Source organism: Mastigoproctus giganteus, chromosome 14 (genome assembly GCF_048544385.1).
Source record: "Mastigoproctus giganteus isolate SK-2022 chromosome 14, ASM4854438v1, whole genome shotgun sequence".
NCBI lineage: Eukaryota > Metazoa > Arthropoda > Arachnida > Uropygi > Thelyphonidae > Mastigoproctus > Mastigoproctus giganteus.
The window spans coordinates 40,463,013-40,484,396 of NC_143588.1; the positions used below are offsets into that span (position 1 = coordinate 40,463,013).

A 21,384-nucleotide genomic window follows, 5' to 3' on the forward strand; every position below is an offset into this window, starting at 1 on the left:
ACTAATGAGACTCATGACAGAGAAGAAAAATGCATGGGATGCATATAAATTATCAAGCGACTCAGAAGCCTATTGCAGATATAAGCTAATCTGTAATCAGGTCACAAAGGAGGTTAGGCAGGCAAATGCAGATTACGAGACATCATTGGCAAAAGATGCTAAAAAAAAACAGCAAGGATTTCTTTACTTATATAAACTCTAAAAGGAAGGGGATGAATCTGATTGGTCCACTTGATATCGATGGTTCCACTGTTGATGATCCTGCTCAGATAGCAAACAAACTGAATGAGTATTTTTCATCTACATTCACACTTGAGTAGTTATTAAGGTTTGAAAATGGCAGCAGGTTATCAAATTGTAGCAGGATACTTAATGATTTTGTAATAACTGAGAGAAAAGTGGAGGAGAAATTGTTGAAGTTAAAAATAAGAATACAGTGCTATAGTAATAATAGAAATAATTAGTTAATTTTGCTATAGTAATTTTCACCACAGTGGACCAATAAAAACGCTTGAAAACGCAATGGGACTGAAGCAGGGTGTTTTTCGGAAATAATATTCCTGAAAAATTGCTACTAAGCAAACCCTTAGCCGTAATTATGAAAGCATCCTTGGACTCAGGGGAGGTCCCCACGGACTGGTGGTGTGCAAATGTATCCCCAATTCACAAAGGGGAATCGAAGGGTGACACGAGTAATTACAGACCAGTTAGTTTAACTTCTATTCCGGGTAAAATAATGGAGTCACTGGTTAAAGATGCATTGCAGGATCATCTAGACAAGACTGCAGCAATAATTCAGACACAGCATGGATTTGTTAAAGGAAAGTCTTGTCTGACAAATTTGATAGGATATTATGATGTGGTTACAAAGGAACTGGATGCAGAAAATTATTCTGATATCATATATTTGGATTTCAGGAAAGCTTTTGACACTGTTGCGCATGGAAGACTATTGTACAAATTGGAGCAGAATGGTATTAAGGGTAAGTTGCTACAATGGATAAAAGGATGGTTAAGTGGGAGAAGACAGAGGGTGGTAATTAATGGGTGCTGCTCTTCGTGGACTATTGTTATTAGTGGAGTCCCACAGGGTTCTGTGTTGGGTCCTCTGTTGTTTTGTATATTTATCAATGATATTGATGAAGGTATATCAGGCTTAGTGTCCAAGTTTGCAAATGATACAAAGGTTGGCAGGGTTGTTAATGACAGTAATGGCAGTGTGCTACTGCAACAGGATCTAGATAATTTGGGCAGATGGGCTAAGAAGTGGCAACTGAAGTTTAACCTTGACAAATGCAAAGTACTGCATATGGGTAGAAGTAACCCCAGAGAAACGTACCAACTTTCTGGTACTAGACGTAAGGTGGTAGAAAATGAAAAAGACCTGGGAGTAATTGTGCAGTCAGATATGAAGTTTTCTGAGTAATGCAGACAGGCTGCCAGGGCAGGTCATGGGGTTTTGTCAATGATATATAGGAATTTTGTTAGCAGGGAAAAGGAGGTGATTGTCTCTCTTAAAAGGCAATGGTCAGGCCACGCCTTGAGTACTGCGTACAGGTCTGGAGGCCTCATTTTAGGAAGGATGTAAATTTGCTTGAGCGTGTACAGAGAAGGGCAACAAGATTGGTGAGGGAAATGAAGGGATCCTCTTACCAAAAGAGGCTTAAGTTCCGCAAATTGCAGTGGCTGGAGACGAGGCACCTGCGCGGTGATCTGATTGAGGTGTATAAGGCCTTGAATGGGTTGAGCACGCTGAATTCTAATGGGATTCTTCTACTTGTTCAGATTACAAACCTAAGGGGGCATAAATTCAAATTGAGGAAAGAAGAATAGATGTGCGGAAATTTGCCTTTAGCCAGCAGGTGGTTAATTGCTGGAACAAACTTCCATCTGCCGTTGTGGAATTTGATAGGTTAAATAAATTTAAGGAGGAACTGGACAACCGTTTAGAGGGAATGGTTGTGTGATTTTTTTTTTTTTTTTTGGCTGATGCTGCCTAAGCTCATATGCTTTCTTTCTTGCATCACATGCCACGATTACTATTACTATTAGGAATGTTTTGCTGTATCAGCTACTCATGCCATATGAACCAATTCTTATGTTATTCTATTGCTTATAAATTTGTTGTTGTCTTTACAAGTGTGCTCACTGTTGAATGCATACTGTGTTGGTTGAAAACCCAAAATAATTCACAGATTGATGGAGTGCTTCACAAGAAGCACTCCATCAATCTGTGAACCAACAACAAGCACTCCATGTTGTTTTTCCTTGAACAACATCATGCAAAGAAAACTCCTCCAGCTGTTTTCTTTGAACAGCATCATGCAGTCACTATACCACTGTTTTGTAATATTCCTAGTTCAACGTTTGACTTGTGGGACAAATTCATAATGAACAATGCCATTTGAGTCAGAAAATATAATAAGCATGATCTTTACATTTCAATGAGATATGTCTTTTTTGGGCCTTGCAGAAGATGGAGTCTTCCACTGAGAGGACTGGGTTCCTGGATTATAGCCATCCACGATTTGTCACCAGTAATGATGGAAGAAATAAAGTGTGGGTTAGCAGCTGCAGCATGGTCACAAATACTATGTGAACATTTATCACCATCTCTGATCATCAGTGAGAAGCACAGAAAATGGTAGTGGCAGGATGCATGGCACAAACTTGTCTGAAATATATTGCATTCCAAAATCTTGTATAAAAGTTGATTGATGACATGTCCCATAAGAAATATTAGTTTGATTAGTAACTTTGCAGATAGTTAAATTTCAGTGAAATCTGAAGAGATTGCAAATGTGAGTGCTTGAATCGTTGTTTTTTGAATTTGAAGTGTGGCCAGAGTGAAAATTGTCTTCAGCAGTCAAGCAACCTTCTTTAAAACTTTGTGAGCCCATGAAAAATCTTTGAACAACACAATACATAGCATCTTCTACAAAAGCTGTATTTAACATTTCATGGGTTTTTTGGTGCATTTTCCCCTGATATGAAACAAAATTTTATGCAGTGAAAAGCTTTATTTAATATTTTTTGGCAAAATTTTATGTAGTTTATTGACCAGTGAAAATTTTATGCAAATATTCACTGCTCAATAAAATCACTCATTTTAAAGTGAAATGAAACACATAAAACATTCTATTCCATGTGCACTAATTTAGACTGACTGCAGATGAATGGTCAATTCATGCATTACTATGTTTAGACGAGTCACCAAACATGTTGTAATATGTCACAATTCATTACAACTCCACAATTTTAAGATACATTCAGTCCCTGAACTTTATCACACCTTGTACACCATGTATGATTAATGTTGTTTGCCTTATTGCAAAATTTAACTTCTCTGGATACTTTTATTTCTAGAATATAAACAAAATATAATGTAAATAACCATGTTTTTTACACCATGATTAAATACCAGGTTTAAAAAAAAATGAAGATTTTATGGTTTATTTATAGGAACTGAAGAATCAAATGAATTAAATTATTCAGGTTGTAAAAAAGACTTAATTTTGACTCCCCAAGAAATGTTAGTGTAAGTAATTTTATTATTATGTGATTGCTTTAGTACTAACAGAATGTTATATGTTCCTCCAAACTTATATTTCTACTTTGTTAAATAAAAAGTCATTTCATTTTGTTTTATTGCATCATTTATTTTTGTTGTTGTGAGAAAAATGAAGAGAAAAATTTTTTGTCTCATTTTTAGCATTAGCATTAGAAGAGGCTTATGATGCAAGAATGCAAGCTTATAGAACACCGGACAAAAAAGAAAAAAAAACCCTTCCCATTTCACCCATCCATTCACTCCATACATTTGTCTAGTTCAGCCTTGAATTTATTTAAGCTGTCAACTTCAACAGTGACAAATGGAAGCTTCTCCCAGCAATCAACTCCCCGCTGGCTAAAGGCAAATTGTCGCACATCTATTCTGCAACTGTCTTTCCTCAATTTGAATTTATGCCCCCTCAGGCAATTAATCTGTACAAGAAGAAGAATCCCATCTGCATTGAGCTTGCTGAAACCATTCCAGGCTTTATACACCTCAATCAGATCACCTCGCAGGTGCCTAGTCTCCAGATGCTGCAATTTGCTGAACTTAATCCTATCTTGGTAACGGCAACCCATTCCACTCACAAATCTCGTTGCCCTTCTCTGTACTTGCTCTAGTAGCTCAACATATTTCCTAAAATTAGGCTCCAAATCTGTGTGCGGTACCAAGGTGTGGTCTGATCATTTCCTTATTCAAGGGGATAATCACCTCCTTATCCCTGCTAGAAAAATTCCTGTATATCATCGACAAGACACCATGAACTACTCTTGCAGACTGTCTGCACTTCTCATTAAACTTCATATCTTCCTGCACAATTAGGTGCCTCTGTGGCCAGGTGGGCAGGAGCAGCAGTGCATAGCACATGCTTCTTGATTTGACTGGGGTTCGAGCCCGTGACCACCAAATACGGAGGATTCGGAAAGGTCGGAATGACCACCGCATTATCCCTGCAGAAATATGGCCTTAGTTGCTAATGCTCCTTAAAAAAAAAAAAAAAAACCTGCACAATTATGAATTACCCCCAGGTCCTTTTAATTTATTTTCCACTACCTTGAGTATAGTACCTCACAGTTGATATGTTACTCTGGGGTTACTGCTACCCATATGTAGTACTTTGCATTTATCAGTGTTAATCAGTTGCCGCCTCTCAGCCCATCTGCTCAACTTTTCTAGATCCTGTTGCAATAGTGTACTGTCCTTACTGTCATTAACAACCCTACCAACCTTCGTATGGTCTGCAGACTTCGACATTAAGCCTGATATACATTCATCAATATCATTGATAAATACAGAAAACAACAGTGGGCCCAATACGAACCCCTGGGGAACTCCCCTAATAACATTAATCCATGTAGAGCATTGTCCATTGATTACCACTCTCTGTCTTCTGCCACTCAACCATCCTTTTATTCATTGTAGCAACTTGCCCTTAATGCCGTACTACTCCAACTTGTACAGTAGTCTTTCATGTGCAGCAGTATCAAAAGCTTTCCTAAAATCCAAGTATATGATACCAAAATTATTTTTTGCATCCAGTTCCTTTGGGCCACAACATAGTATCCAATCAAATTGGTCAAATTCATCAGGGATGGCCAACTTAATTTGTGATGCGATCTACTTTTTTTTTTTTTCATCAAAATGTGTCGGAATCTACCATCGCAAGAATTTCATTGCACATGGTTAAAACAGTTAATCAATACATATTGAAAAATGTTGTTTATAAATTTTAAAATTAAATACAATTCAGAATTCTTATTTTAAATTCATATGTATTTAAATTTTTAATTTATGTGAAGTTTGTGTCTTCATGTCATCTGTCAAGCTTTCAAAATCGGGGATATACTGTGATAAGGTCAACTGTAAAGAATCTTCTGTATACAAGTCCGTAAGAGTAGAGCGATTCTTCTTCGTCTTTGTTTGTTTCAAATATGAAAAGGCTGATTCAAATAGATATGTGGAACCAAAACAGGAATTTTAAAGTTCACTGCATTTTTTTTTACATTTGCATACTTTTCTCAGCAAGCATATTCCAAAAATTCTTTTTCTGATGATCTAGCTTTTAGGAGGATATCGTTTTGCAATGTAATACCGTATTTCCCCATGTATAAGATGCCCCCTTTTTCGAAAAATTTGGGGTCTAAAAACTGGGTGCATCTTATACAGTGGTTGTAGATTTTTTACTTGCATTTCCTGCTTTTTCGCGCTTGTTGTCTTTGCACTCATTGTTTCACACTTGTTACTGGTATATTAGGTTATGTTTTGCCACGTTCTGCCCAGAAATGGCTCAGAAAAGATTTTCGTACAGTGCTGAATTCAAGTTAAAAGTGATCCAGTTTGCAAAAGTGAATGGAAATCGTGCTACTGAACGTAAGTTTGGTCCTCCTCCTCCAACTGAGAAAACAATCCAAGATTGGCTAAGGGAAGAAGAAACCCTACTGAAAACGCCACGGCAGAAGAAGGCCATGAGAGGCAAGTCAGCAAAATGGCCTGATTTAGAGAGCGAATTGAAGATATGGATTGAAGAGCAAAGGGCAATTGGAATTCCTATGTCCACAAAGATGGTTCAGCATGAGGCAAGAAGAATTGCTGATGAAAAAGAAGTTACTGATTTCAAAGGAGGACACAGTTGGTGCTTCAGGTTCATGAAACGGAATGGACTAAGCATGCATACATGTACCAGACTTGCCCAAAAGATGCCTGAAAGCTATGAGCAGAAGGTCCTTGAATTTCATCGTTTTGTCATTCAATGTCGGAAGACACATCAGTTTGAGTTGGGACAGATTGCAAATATGGATGAAGTCCCCCTTCAATTAGATGTCCCAAGTAACAGAACTGTTGATAAGAAGGGGGTGAAAACTGTAACTATGAAGACAAGTGTACATGAAAAGAGCCATTATACAGTTGTTCTAGTTCTGTTGTGGCGACGGAACCAAGCTGCCTCCTATACTGATATTCAAACATGAAACAATGCCAAAAGAAGACATTCCTGAAGGAGTGATTGTCCATGTTCATGACAAGGGTTGGATGGGATGAAGATCTGGGTTGAGAAAGTTTGGAGCAGGAGACCAGGTGGGCTCTTACGCAAACCTGTCCTATTGGTGCTTGATCAGTTCAGGGCACACATAACAAAAAACACAAAGAAGATTGCTGCAGAGCAAAAAACAAAACTTGCCGTCATACCTGGAGGCTTGACATCCCAGCTTGAAGACAGTGATTCGTCATCAGACAGAGGAGGGCAAGCTAATGGATGGGAGTTTTGACAGTGATGAGGAGTTGTATGAATTTTATGATGAATAAAACTTGAGTTCAATAACTTTATGTAATACATTTTTTTTTATTCAAATTTCGGGCCCCAAAATTACGGCGCGTCTTATACATGGGAGCATCTTAAAATGGGGAAATATGGTAATTTCAATTTCAAGTAATATTTTCTCAGTGTGAAAAATTTCAGCGTTTTTTTCCACAATTTGTTTTGTAAATAAGTCAACATTAAATGGATAAGAAATATATTAAACAATCATCAATTATTTTAAAATCGCCAAATCTGGTTTCAAAATCATCCACAACTTTCTCAATTTCAGAAACATATTTCTCACTATTAAATTCAAAAACAGGATATATTTGCAAATGATCTTGCATATTTGCAAAATGATCGGATTTTTTTTTTTTTTTTTGAGATCCTTAGCCATTGCCAAAAATTGATATTTATATACAGAAATACTACTATTCATGTCACCATAATCATGTTGGTCCTTTAGGTTGTCAAAGACATTCTCTCAGGTATGCCAGACAAGCTGTACTTGCTACCTGGGAGTCTAAAACGCTAATGGAATTGATATTCGAGTGACAGTCGAGTCAAGTGGACCCAATTTTGGTGAAGTCTGGACGATATGTGACACCCAGATCCTCTGCTTGCACCTTCATGATGGTGGGACTGTTAGTAATCCTGGGTATAACCTACATGCACAAGCACACGGTGGGTGACCATCCAGGTGTGCACCAACATAAGCAGGGGTCGAGGTGTGGCACCCGCACCACATGGAGGAATGCCGCCCCTCTGTGTTACCAGGCAATACCTCTGTGTTATTAGGCAATACTAGTTGATGGCTCTCATCAACCAGTGCAGTACCACCACTTTGCTTATTGGAGGCTTGAATTGGTGGAACCCATGTAGAGTCTTCAGAGCTAAGTTCTGGTCTACCTTTACCCATCTCTTCCATCACGCAGTATGTCTGATGACTTTTGAGGTTACGATGAACGTCGTGGCGAGATCCAATCTTCCTTACATTTCGAGAATACAGCTCTAAAACTGTGTTAGCAGGCTAGCTGCTAGTTAGTACACCAGACTGAACCTATTGGTAACTCGTTAGGAGGCGTCCAGATCAGCTATTGTATAATCTTGCTACCTCTACTCTGCCAGATAGTGACTGCAGGGAGTCCGAGTATTGTGTATACGGGGGGGCATTGCCGAGGTCACGTTATGTCAAAGATCTTGGTATATTCTTACCATGTGTACGCCATATCCAAAAATTTCATTATTTCATACAGCATGTCCCCACCACTACCACTTTTTCTTACTATTGAATACACCATGAATTGTCAAACTAATAGAGTAAGACTATCTGCAAAAAGATCAAAACCTCCCAAACACTTCCTAGTTCATTTCACAAATATACATGGTCTCAATTCTAATCTCAACGATGTCCATTTCCACTTGCAGTCTGCCAAATCCCATGTACTTTTTCTGATAGAATCTTAGTTATCGGTTGATTCAACTACTATTCATCTCAGTTGACCAAACTATTCGCTGTATTATTCCTTTCGCCTCAAAAGTGGTACTTGTGCATAAGTCCATTCCGATATTCCCTATCAGAGACTTGGTAATTTGGAATCTCCTCTTTTTGATCTTCTTTGGCTTAAAATCTCTCTGCCTCATTATGTCAAATTCATCTGTTGTCTCTACCATTCTCCCAACTCCACTAATCACTTGGAGTTCTTTGACTTCCTCTCTTTGCAACTTGACTTTCTCCAGTCCAACTTTCCTAACAGTGAGGTAATTTTCCTTGATGATTTTAACGTTCACAACTCCAGCTGGCTTCCGTTTTTCTAGTCACACTGACCCAGCTGGTCGAGATGCTGAGGTTTTTGCAATTAATAATGATCTTGCACAGATTGTTCATTTACCTACAAGAATACCAGACAATCCTAACCATACAGCCAATATGCTTGATCTTTTTCTCACAAACAATCCTTCTAAGTACGTGGTCGAAGTGAGTGATCCTTTAGGCACCTCAGATCACAACTTTGTGATTGTCTCTTCTCCAATGGAGCCTTTATCTCATGGCTATTCCCAACCTCGTATTGTTTGGCATTACAAGAATGCAAAATGGGATGACCTGCAAGATTTCTTTTCTTCTTTTCCTTGGTTGGATTACTGTTTCAAAACCTCTGATGTCAACGTTTGCTCAGATCATGTCAGTGAAATTATTCTTGTAGGAATGGAATCCTTTAACCTACAGTACACTTTAAAATCTCATCCTTTATCTAAACCTTGGTTTTCCAATAAATGTGCTAAGGCTGTTCATGAGAAGAATGTTGCATATCGTAATTGGCTTGTTTCTAATTCTTCAGTTTCATTTTCTGTCTACACCAAAGCTCGCAACAATTGTAAAGCAGTTATTAATCTGTCCAAACTAAATTTTGAACAGGCTAAGAGTAGAAAATTTGCTTCTTGCCTTAATGGTAGCCGAGCATTCTGGTCTGTTGTCAAATCTATTGACCGCAACTTTTGCCCATCTCTGCTCCCAACTCTGTCAAAACCAGATGGTTCTGTTGTCACTTCAGCCAAGGATAAAGATGATCTGCTAGCATCCCATTTTTCTTCCAACTCATGTATCAATGATCTTGGTAAAACACCTCCCACCATTCCCAACAAGCTCCATTCAATGCCTCCTGTGGTCTTCCATCAAAAGGATGTCAGAAGGATTTTGACGAATCTTGATGCTAAGAAAGCTCCAGGTCCCGATGGTATTTCTCCACTTGTTCTCAAAACCTGTGCTCCTGAACTTACTCCTGTTCTTTCTCGCCTTTTTATCACTTTCTTATTCCAAAGGTGTTTTTCCTTCTGCTTGGAAATTTGCTCATATCCAACCAATTCCTAAAAAAGGTTTCAAATCCCTCCCATCCAATTATCGTCCCATTCCAATTACTTCTACTCTTTTTAAAGTAATGAAGAAATCAATTAACCGCCAACTCTTAAAACTATCTAGAAACCTTCTGCCTGATCAACCATCGCCAGTCCTGGATTCTGTCAGTGTCAATCCACTGGTGATATTCTGGCTTATATTATCCATTTATGGACAAATTCAATGGAAATGTTCAGTGAAACACAAGCAGTTGCTCTTGACATCTCAAAGGCTTTCGATTGTGTTTGGCATAAAGGTCTTCTAAACAAGCTTCTAGCTTATGGTTTGGCAACTGTTTTTTGTAATTGGTTATTCAGTTTTCTCTCTGTTTGCTCACTGAGGGTGATGGTAGATGGTTCTCTATCTTCTAACTTCTCCACTAATGCTGGTGTCCCCCAAGGTTCGGTTCTTTCCCTCACTCTTTTCCTCTTGTATATTAATGACCTTCTTCCATTGACTGTAAATCCTATCCATAGTTTTGCCGATGATAGCATTTCGTATTCGACCTTCCATTTTGAGATGTCCTTGCCCTGCTCAATCATCTTCAACTTCTAGAATATTCGCTACCAATTCCTTAAATGCCGATCTCCAGGTCATTCTCCAGTGGGGAAAAGACAACTTAGTTGATTTCAATCCTTCTAAAGCTCAGTCTTGTCTTATATCTCGCAAAAAGGAATCTTCCGCTCCTATGCTTATCTTTGGTGACACTCTGATTTCTAGGCAAGTTGATATATCTCTTTTGGTGATTACCCTGACTTCTAATCTCTCTTGGCACAAGCACATTACAAATATTGCTTCCTCTGCATCTAAAAAACTTGGTTTTCTCTTTCGCTCTCGGCGTTACTTTTCTTCCAAACAGCTGCTCACTCTGTATAAATCGCAAATCCACCCTGCCATGGAATATTGTTCCCACATCTGGGGTGGTGCCCCCAAAACCTCTCTCAGGCTTCTAGATTCCATTCAGAAGAGGGCATTAGGTTAATTAATGACTCCTCTTTAACAGAGTCTCTCCACTCACTGTCCCATAGACGTACTTGTTTCCGCTGCAAGCCTATCTTTTCTACAGATACTTCCATGGGCACTGTTCTTCTGAATTGGCTTCTATAATTCCTGCTCTCTCTTTCAAAACAGTCCGAACACGTGCTGCCACCAGCCAATATCCATTTACTGGCCAACTTCATACTCACAGAACCGACGTTTCATCTTCCTTGTTCATTCATTCAACTACCATTTTCTGGAACAACCTTCCTTCGCATGTCTTTCCTGAAAATGAGTCTACAGAAGTTCAAGTCTAATGTCAACAAATATCTTCTTTCATCTTCTCAACCTCCAACCCAAGCACGGTACTTAAAGTACTATGGGTTCTAATACCTCTCGTGTTTGGGGTTTTCATAAAAAAAAAAAAAGCCACATTTTTATTTTTTCTTGTAATTCCAAATTCAGATCACTTAATTTACTGGTAAAATCTGCCAAAAAATACAACCACTCCTTATTTTGTAGCTGCTGATAATCATCTTCCCCTTTGATTAACAAATTTTTTAATTTCATTCAGCAAATTTCGAAAACTCTGTAGAAACTTACTCCGACTCAGCCACCTCCCATACATGTGTAATATCAGATCTAGTTCATTTTCATCGAGTTGCATTTTAAAAAATCTCCTTTGAAAAGATTGTCCTCTGATGAAATTCACGATTTTGAAAGCTGTCCATAACACTTTTAGTATTTAATCTTTTGCTAGCTAACACTTGTTGGTGGATGATACAGTGTTAACTCAAAAAATCTGGGAATTCATGATCCTTTTGGCACAATGCAGTGAATCCATTAAGATGCCCCATTGTTGCTTTAGCTCCATCTGTTGTTATTGATACAAGCTTAAATAGTGGTAATTTAATTTTTTCAATAAAATTTTTGAATGCGCTAAATATATCAAGATCTCTAGTTCTTTCTTTTAAAGAAAACTATACCCAGCAGTTCTGTAGTGGGAGAATCGTCGAAAACCATATGAATTAAAACGAGAAATTTAGCTGTATCATCGATGTCTCTTGATTCATCCAGTTTAAAGAAAAGGACACAAAATTAGCATTACGAGCACGCAATTGTTCGCTCACATTTTTACTCATTTTTTCGATGCATCACATCACAGTTTTTCAAGATCATTGCAGATCTTGAAGAGCACTTTTAATTTCATTTTTGTTCTAAAAATTTTCAAAAAGAGAATCTGTTTTTTCTAAAAATGCGTCTTTGATGAATTGCCCATCAGAAAATGGTTTGCATTTTTTTGCAAGAAGATGACTCACTTTAAATGATGTTACAGTTACTGTTTTAGATTGTAAATTAGGTGTCATGAATAAATTTTGTTGTGCAAATAATGTGGATTTAAGTTCTTTTATTTTATTTTTTCTAAGGTAACTATTTGGCAGAAAATCTGATGGGTATAGCAGCAGAAGCATTGCAAATCAAACAACATTTTTCTTTTGTCATTACAAAAAAGTATTCTAGTTCCCACCCTTGATGAAAATGATATGTTTTACTCTAAGGAGTAAAATATTCCGGGCAATACAATGTATCCAGTGACAAAATTTTTAATAACAAAGTATGGAGCTTCAGGATAAACGGACCCAATGTGCCTGGATAGTAAGGAATATAGGCAGTAGGTATATTGTCACGTAGGCGCACCGAGATTTCCAGAGTAAGAACTGACTTGGTCAACTGTGGGTACCCAACCCATGTATTAGACAAGTGCTTGCTACAAGCACAAGAGCTTATGACCCATCTGAGAATGTCATCCCCAATTGACAATATACCACCTGCCTATATTCCTGGGTTCGAGCCCGTGACCACCAAATATGGAGGATGCAGAAAGGTCAGGGAATGACTACCGCATATCCCCAGAGCAATATGGCCTTAGTTGCTAATGCTCCTAAAAACCAAATAAAACAACAACAGCCCATATTCCTTACTATTCAGGCACGTCGGGCCAGATTTCTAAAATCCTCCACGAGTACAACGTAAAATGTGTACAGCTCTCTGATCGGAGCTTACGTTCTCTGGTTTCAAACATTAAGACTTCCATCGCCCCTCTCTTATGTAGTGGAGTAGTACGCCGTGTAACTTGCAATTATTGCGGCAGTTGCTATATAGGGGTGACTACCAAATGCCTTCAGGATCGCCTTGCAGAACACGACAGATCAATTTGCCTAGGTGACACTGACCACTCGGCAATCACGGAACATTTCTGGTCAACATATCATGACCTTAACCCCAGATGCAATTATGAAATGATTGACCAATTCCGACACTTCCATCACTGCCTTTGGCTATAATCATTAAACATATCATACTGTCCAAAAGTCTTGAATCGCTGCAAGGGCATAAGGCTACACCCTATCTTGGAATCAACAGTCTTGAAACTCGACAGGCGCTAGCAGAAAACCACAGAAAACCACACTCGTCCGTGCTGTTGTTGTTGTTATTTGGTTTTTAGGAGCATTAGAAACTAAGGCCATATTGCTCCTGGGATATGCGGTGGTCATTCCCTGACCTTTCTGCATCCTCCGTATTTGGTGGTCATGGGCTCGAATCCCAGTCTAATCAAGAAACGGGGGGCACCACTCATCCATTCACCAACAATGAGTGCCAATCCAGTGAATAATGTTCAATTGCACAGCCATATGGGCATTAGAGCATGTGCAACTCGCTTGGTATTTATTTTATTTTAATTCTATCTCTAACAAAACCCACACTCATCAGTGCACCAACAATGAATGCCAATCTGGTGAAGAATGTTCAATCACACAGTCATGTGTGCATTAGAGCATGTGCAACTCGCTTGGTATTTATTTTATTTTAATTCTATCTCTAACATCTATAATTTGATAGCATTTTGTATACATCTTTTGCTGAAGAAGAGGTTTGTTTACCCTGAAAGCTCCATACTTAGTTATTAAAAATTTTGTTACTGGATACTCTGTATTGTTACTCTTTAATTGTGGAATCCAGAGCACAGGCCCATTTGCCTTCATACATTTTACTCTTTTGTAATATTAATTTTAAATCAAATGGTATTAAATTAACATATAAGTACTGTCCAGTTATTAATATTAAGTAAGCTAAATAAGAATTCAACACATACACTATGCTCTCCACAATGTAACTGCGTGAGTTTTCACTTGACAAGCGTAACTGCTGTGCAACGACAAGAGTAGTCACATGGTTCAATGGATTTGTAATAAGTGTATGCAGTGGGGCACATAATAATAATAATATTTAGATTTTGACTAATCTATTTTTTATATATATTAAAAATTCATCGTGATCGACTGAAATTAAAGCCGCAATTGACTTGTTGGCCATCCCTGGTCTAGATCAGTGTTCTGCAACCTTTTTATTTTTGCAGCACACTTAAGTTATCCATGACACAACATGGCACATCAAAACGTTAATCCTCAAAAAGCATAGTTTATGGCAATGTTAATATAAATATGCTATAAGTCACAATAGAAACATTATTATTGTTATTGTTCCAACAGAAAATTGGCTCATCTATATATTAACATTTTATGAATCCTAAATCACTGTACAAAAGCAAAGCAAAGCCAAAAAAAAATAAAACTTCTATTAGTATTAAACCAAATAACTACACATACCTTCAATGTGATATTTGTGCCTGCTTTGCTGAAAACAGACTGCTGATGCATGACGCAATCATTGACAATTCAAGTCTCACTTCTTCATCAATGGGTCTGAGCCTCTCCCTCTTTGATGTTTTGATTTCAGTCAAGGTCGAAAAGCCCAGTTCACACAAATATGTAGTTAAAAATGGTAATAACCTATTAATTGCCATCTGAGAGCTAGCCGGGTATTCTTTCCTTATTGACAACCAAAATGTGTCCAATTGCACTGCACACCATGTTTTAATTGCAATGTTCTGTCCGACTTTAGATCTGTTAGTTCCTATTGTACATTCATTGGAAGAGATTTTGCATCTGCAGCAAATGGATCACAAACCCAGTTGAAATCTTCAATACTCTCTCTCTCTCTCCAAAATAATCCTTGAACTTCTGCTTCAAGTTATCTAAATGTTCTTTAATGAAGTCCATTACCACTTTATTACCAGCAGCAAGCAGCCATATTGTTGGGAACATCTCAAACAGCCCATTTGCAATGCATTGTATCCACAAATCCAGTTTATTCTGAAAGCCTTGAATCTTATCCATATTAGTAAAAAGATTTTCGTTCTTATCTCACATTTTTCGATTCAGCTCATTCGAGTAAACGAAAATATCGGCAAGATATGCCAACTTGGTCACCCATTCATCATTTGCAAATAACTGCTTACTCATGCCCCTCAACTGTTAAAACTGTCTGTACCTCCTCTTTAAGTTCAAAAAGGCACGTTAACACTTTACCACGTGACAACCACTGTACTTCTGTATGTGGCAGGAGTGTGGTGTGTTCAGATCTGGGCCTGACACAAAAAGGAAAAAAAACTGTAAATTTTAGGGTCCGTGATTTTATGAAGTTAACGACTTTTACTACTTCATCCAGCACAACTTTCAGACAAGATGGTAAAGACTTGGTAACAGTAGCTTCACGGTGAATAAGACAATGGTCACATCATGTCAGGATTCACTTCACGCACTTTAGCCACAATGCCTTTAACTCAACCCGTCATGGAAACGGCTCCGTCTGTGCTAATACTAATACAATCCTTCCAATTTAATTCATTTTGGAGCATATATTCATTGGTAACACAAAATATTTCTTCACATATTACATCTCCATCGATGAACCAAATGTTGGCAAGAAGTTGAGCATGACCGCTAACATCTATTGACTCATCAATCTGAAGTGAGAACTTCTGACTGCTGTTGAATTTCTCCTTCATAATGTCTTCAATGTCACTGGACAAATCACTGACTCGGCAACTGATTGTGTCAGCTGAGAGTGGAATTTTTGAAATTTCATTAGCAGCTTCTGGGCCTATGACTATTTTCACCATCTCTTTAAAACAAGCTGGCATTAACAAAGTTTTGGCTATTTTGTGTGGCTTTTTGGCTTTTGTGATAAGTTTAGCTACTTTATAGCTAGCTTCTTGTACTTTTTCCGAAACACATACCGACAAAGTCATGAACTTTGCCTGTTTATTGTTTTGTTGCAACAACCGTCGAAAATAATTGATATCTTTACATGCCAGAGAAGAATGTTTTGTTGAGAAATGTCTTTTTGGTTTATTGGAAACCATAGCAACATTGCTTAGTTTTTCTCTACACACGACACAATAATTATCACTATGCTGTCTGCACAATAATTTTTGTTTCTTTTTTTTTCAGGCTCATCACTTTCAGGACTTGCACTCGTGGACAGAATACTCCTTACGAGGAACTTGTCCATTGTTAAAAAAATAAAATAGTAAAATCAACAATGTTATGGCTTGTGATCACAGTTTTCTGACTGTTTCAGAGTGCAGCTGTGAGGAAACTGAAAGTGATAGACATGGGACCAATACTCTTTGCACAGAGGGAGGGGCACATCTATCACTTTAAAATATAGTCTTATAACAAAGGGTGGGTGCATCGGCAGAGCAACAAGGTAATAAAGTTAAAGTAGCAAGGACAAACAGGGACAAATATCAAAATAAGCCAATAAAATAATAAAAGACAGGAGATGTTTAGCTAATCCTTACACTTTGAAAGAACAGCATGTACGTATCTAACTTTAACGAGCGACATCTTATTTCAGTCAGCCCAGAGACAAAACAAGAAATATTGGATGGGCAAACACACAAATAACTTGAGAAAGTGAGTGTTGGATATTCATGTGAAAAATAATTTACTGTCCCACACATAAACATTATGTTTCAGTAAAAATGGTGTTACAAACATATATAAAAACTATAATTGGGAGTAAATAATGTACAGTTAATTTCTTAAAATAGGTACAAGTTCTCAGTTGTCAATTTATAATCATAATATATATAATATTATTTATAGGTATGCAACTTCAGCAAAATTCGCGGCACACCTGTTGCTGAACACTGGTCTAGATGATCCTGCAGTGCTTCTTTAACCAGTGACTCCATTATTTTCCATGGAACAGAAGTTAAACTAACAAGTCTGTAATTACTTATGTCACCCATTGATTCATCTTTGTGAATTGGGGATACATTTACACATCTCCAGTCCTTGGGGACCTCCTCTGAGTCTATGGATGCCCTCATAATGATGGCTAAGGCCATGCTTACTCCCTTTGCTGCCTCCATTAATATAACAGCATAAATCCTATCCACCCCAGGTGCCTTCCTTACGTTCAACTTCAGCAATTTCTCCTCCAGTTTGCTCTCAGTTATTACAAAATCTCACTCCCTGTTAAGAGTTTGATAAGTTTCTGGCCTCCACTTCCCTGCAGAATTCCTCACATGTGAATGTAGATGCAAAATACTCAGTCAGTTTGTCAGCTACCTGAGCAGAATACTCAACAATCAAACCATTGATATCAAGTAGACCAATCTGATTCATTCCCTTCCTTCTAGAGTTTATATAAGAAAAGAATTCTTTGCTGTTTTTCTTTACACACTTGGCCAAAGCGTTCTCGTAGCCTTTGCTTGTCTAACACCTTGTCACTTGATTACAGACTATCTACCATAGACACCTGTGTCTCCTGATAATTTATATGTATCCCATATATTTTTCTTCTCTGCCACGAGTCTCACTAAGTCATTTGACCTCCACTTAGGCCTAAACCTTGAACAGTATTTCTTAGTTGGTATGAAAACTGGGGATGGGGGGGTTCTAAGGTTAATTCCTTGAAAGCTTCCCATTTAGAATTTGCTGTTGATAACATCATCAGTTGGTCCCACTGTGTAGAATTTAAAAACTGTTTCTCAGACAGTTTTCTCAGAAACACTTTAGTTACCTTTACCAAAGCAAAAACACTTCCTTTTACCCCTGATGGTAGTTACATCTGTTTTTTAATGAAATCCCACAACAGTACACTGTGATCACTGCCACATAGGGTGCCTCTATAGCTAGATGTGCAGGAGCATCAGTGCATAGCACACGCTTCCTGATTAGACCAGAGTTCGAGCCCATGAACACCAAATATACGGAGGATGCAGAAAGGCCAGGGAATGACCACCGCATATCCCTGGGGCAATATGGCCTCAGTTGCTAATGCTCCTAAAAACCAAATAACAAACTGCTACATAGTGTGTCTCTTATCTGCAGATTCTTCATCCACGAATGATCACTGCTGATAATCAGATCATGAGTATTACTACCTATGATTGCCTCTTGAACATGCTTGCTGTAGAAAACAATCATCCAATAAACCCACAAAAGCCATGCTAGTGTGTGAGTGACCAACCCACAAGTTCCACTCTATATCTGGGAAGTTAAAATCCCCCATTATAAGACAATCTGATTTACTGGCCCACTAATTCTCTGGACAGTTTTTTTTGTTGTACTCATCAGAGTCATTATGCTTATAACACACTCCTACTCTCAACTTTGCTTTCCCAGTGTTTATGTCACACCAAATTGACTTAACACTGCACCATCCACCCATGTCAACTGGATGCACTGCCTTAGATTTTATGTGTTTCTTAACTAATAGCATCACCTCTCTGGAGCCTCCGTAGCCAGGTGGGCAGGAGCAGCAGTGCGTAGCACACACTTCTTGATTAGACCGGGATTCGAGAATGTGACCACCAAATACAGAGGATGCGGAAAGGTCAGGGAATGACCACCGCATATCCCAGGAGCAATATGGCCTTAGCTGCTAATGCTCCTAAAAATCAAAGTGCACATCGTACTCCCCAAATTCCAATTCTGAATACCTTATCTCTGTGTGACATCATGTCTCTGATATCCCAACGATATTTGCCTTTGATGTCTTCACCAGCAGCTTAAATTCGTGAAATTTATTTACTATACTGCCAGCATTAGTGTTTATGCAAGTATACATGCACCTGTTGTTACTTAATTACCCTAACACACCCCATGTATTTACTTGTTCCATGATGACTAGCAGCAGTGCTTGATATCCTTAACACCTCGCTTTCCAGGCTGCTGCCCAGAAGCAGTGCAAGAATCACTCCCTGAGGCTACTGTTAATCTATTAGTCCATGAATTCTCCCAAGCTAGCAGTTTTCCGACCCACCTAACACTGCCTCGATAGCATCAGCAAATATTCTTGCACCCTTTCTATTTAAGTGTATCCCATCCCTGTAGAAGCAGTCTCTCCTGTTAACAAGCACAGATCACGCAGAGAAAAATTCTACGTCAATGAGCCTAGCACAATCTCTCCAGAGCCGGATTGATTGACAAGGCTCTCATCATATACTCCCTCCTATTGTGTCTGGGCAATGTTGCAGACACTTTCAAATTTAACCCTAACTCGACTTTTTTTCAGCATTGACCTGTACTTGTCAAGTAAGTCCACAGATCTACTCTTAATGTCATTAATGCCAACGTGTACAGCATCACCCTTTGTGCCCTTAAAAGATGATATCTGATCTACAATGTCATCAACTTTTGCCCCTGACAGACATACCTTGGTCCTATTCCACTCATCCTTTTTGCACAATATATTTCCCATCTTCCTGACAATAGAGTTACCAGCAATAACTAGCTCCTGTGGGACCAGCAAATTTTGCCTTGGAGAATGCTGCTGTGTTGCCTGATGCATAATGAGCTCTGGCATTGAGTTGGTCAGCTGAGAACTTGATGGCTCCCCCATTTTAATTCCTTTGAGGGCATCTACCCTACTCTTCAAGCTCTCCTAGACACCCATCAGAGGCGCCTCCGTAGCCAAGTGGGAAAGAGCAGCAGTGCGCAGCACACGCTTCTTGATTAGACCGGGGTTCAAGCCCATGACCACCAAATACGGAGGATGCGGAAAGGTCAGGGAATGACCACCGCATATCCCCGGAGCAATATGGCCTTAGTTGCTAATGCTCCTAAAAACCAAATAACAAACAAACAAAAACCCATCAGAACGCTGAATTCGCACCTAATTTCTTCACACTTCCTGCACCTAGCACACACACACACACACACACACAAAAACAATCATGGAACAATCATGCCTTGTTCCAGAAAGGTCCAGAAACATTTCACAAGTTGCACATTTTTTTAGTCTGTGATGTGTTGGAGAATCATCTCCTTTGGTTTTCTTCTGAGCTGCAGCACTTCCCCTACTTTGTGGACATTGCTTTGCTGCTCTAGTTTGGGGCATGATTTCTGTTTAAATACGATGTAATTAGTTAACAATGAAAATTAATATGGTTAATAAATTTAATTGATTAATTAATATTATACCTTAGCTATCAAGTTTCAGGTATACTCTATCAAGTTACGCTATACCATAACGATCACAAAGTTAAATTAGTTATATCCTTAGCTAAATACAAAAGAAATATGCCCAAAAAGTGATTAAAGCCTTCAAAATACTTATTACATTTAAAACCCTACTAATCTTTTGCACTACTGGTTACTTGCTATGATATTCTCGCCAAAAAACACCGATACGAGTAGTGAGTATGGTATGAGTAGTGAGTTGTAACTTACAAAATCACTAACTAAATTTAAAAAATAAGCTAATGAACTCGACTAAGCCTATTTGTGATCTATTTGTAAAACACAAATTAATATGTTAATTGATCAAACTACGATAAAATTTTCTAATTTTCTTATCCCTTTGCAGCAGCTCCCATCCATGAATATTTGCTCCAGAACTCTACGTCCATTTTTCATGAATGTTCTTCAATAAATGACAAATGTCATGTACTTGTAATTGTTACTGATTAGAGAATTGTGTGTATGGGCAGATGGGTGTGCATACATCCATGTTACTGCTCAACCTCTTAAAGTAACAAATGAATAAAATTGCACAGAAAAGTTGAATAAAGATGTAGGCTTAATATATGATGATGGTATTTCGGGATTATTGTCTAAGTTTGCAGATGATACAAAGGTTGGCATGATGGTTACTGACAGTAATCAGGGTAAAGCTTCTGCAACGAGATCTAAAAAAAATTAGGCAGTTGAAATTTAACATTGACTAACCCAAGGTAGTGCATATGGGTAGCAGTAATCCCAGCTTAACTCAGAGTAGTGGAAAATGAAAAAGACATTAGGATAATTGTGTAGTCAGATATGAAGGTCTCTGAGCAGTGCAGACAGGCTGCCAGGTCAGCTCATGGGGTTTTGTCTATGATGTACAGGAACTTTGCCAGCAACTATAAGGAAGTTTTTATTCCATTGTATAAGACAATAGTTAGGTTTCATCTTGAGTGCTGCATACAGGTCTGGAAGCCTAATTTTAGGAAGGATGTAAATCTGCTAGAATGGGTGTAGAGAAGAATGGTTAATGACTGCGAGATTGGTGAAGGGAACGAAAAGGTGGTCTTATCACAATAGGCTTCAATTCTGCAAATTGCAGCATCTGGAGACAAGCCTTAACACCTCGGTCAGTTCACCTGTTAGGTGATCTTTATTTTTATTTTATTTTGATTTGGTAGTTGTTGGCGCATCGGCTTCTGTGGCCATATTGCACCTCCCAAGGTTTTTGCAGTACTTTGATCCAAGCCCGAGGCGGGAATCGAACCCGCGACCTTTGGGTTGCCGGGCAGGTACTTTACCC

At 38.4% G+C, this 21,384-nt stretch overlaps 1 protein-coding gene across 1 annotated transcript in view; it reads left to right on the forward strand.

The window, feature by feature from the left end:
* LOC150075078 (uncharacterized) overlaps positions 1 to 21,384 on the forward strand; it is a 275,156-nt gene that overhangs the window by 181,398 nt on the left and 72,374 nt on the right. The window contains exon 11 of the mRNA XM_090389084.1: positions 3,463 to 3,538. Coding sequence (XP_090245210.1) covers positions 3,463 to 3,538 — 76 coding nt within the window. The remainder of the gene's footprint in view (positions 1 to 3,462; positions 3,539 to 21,384) is intronic.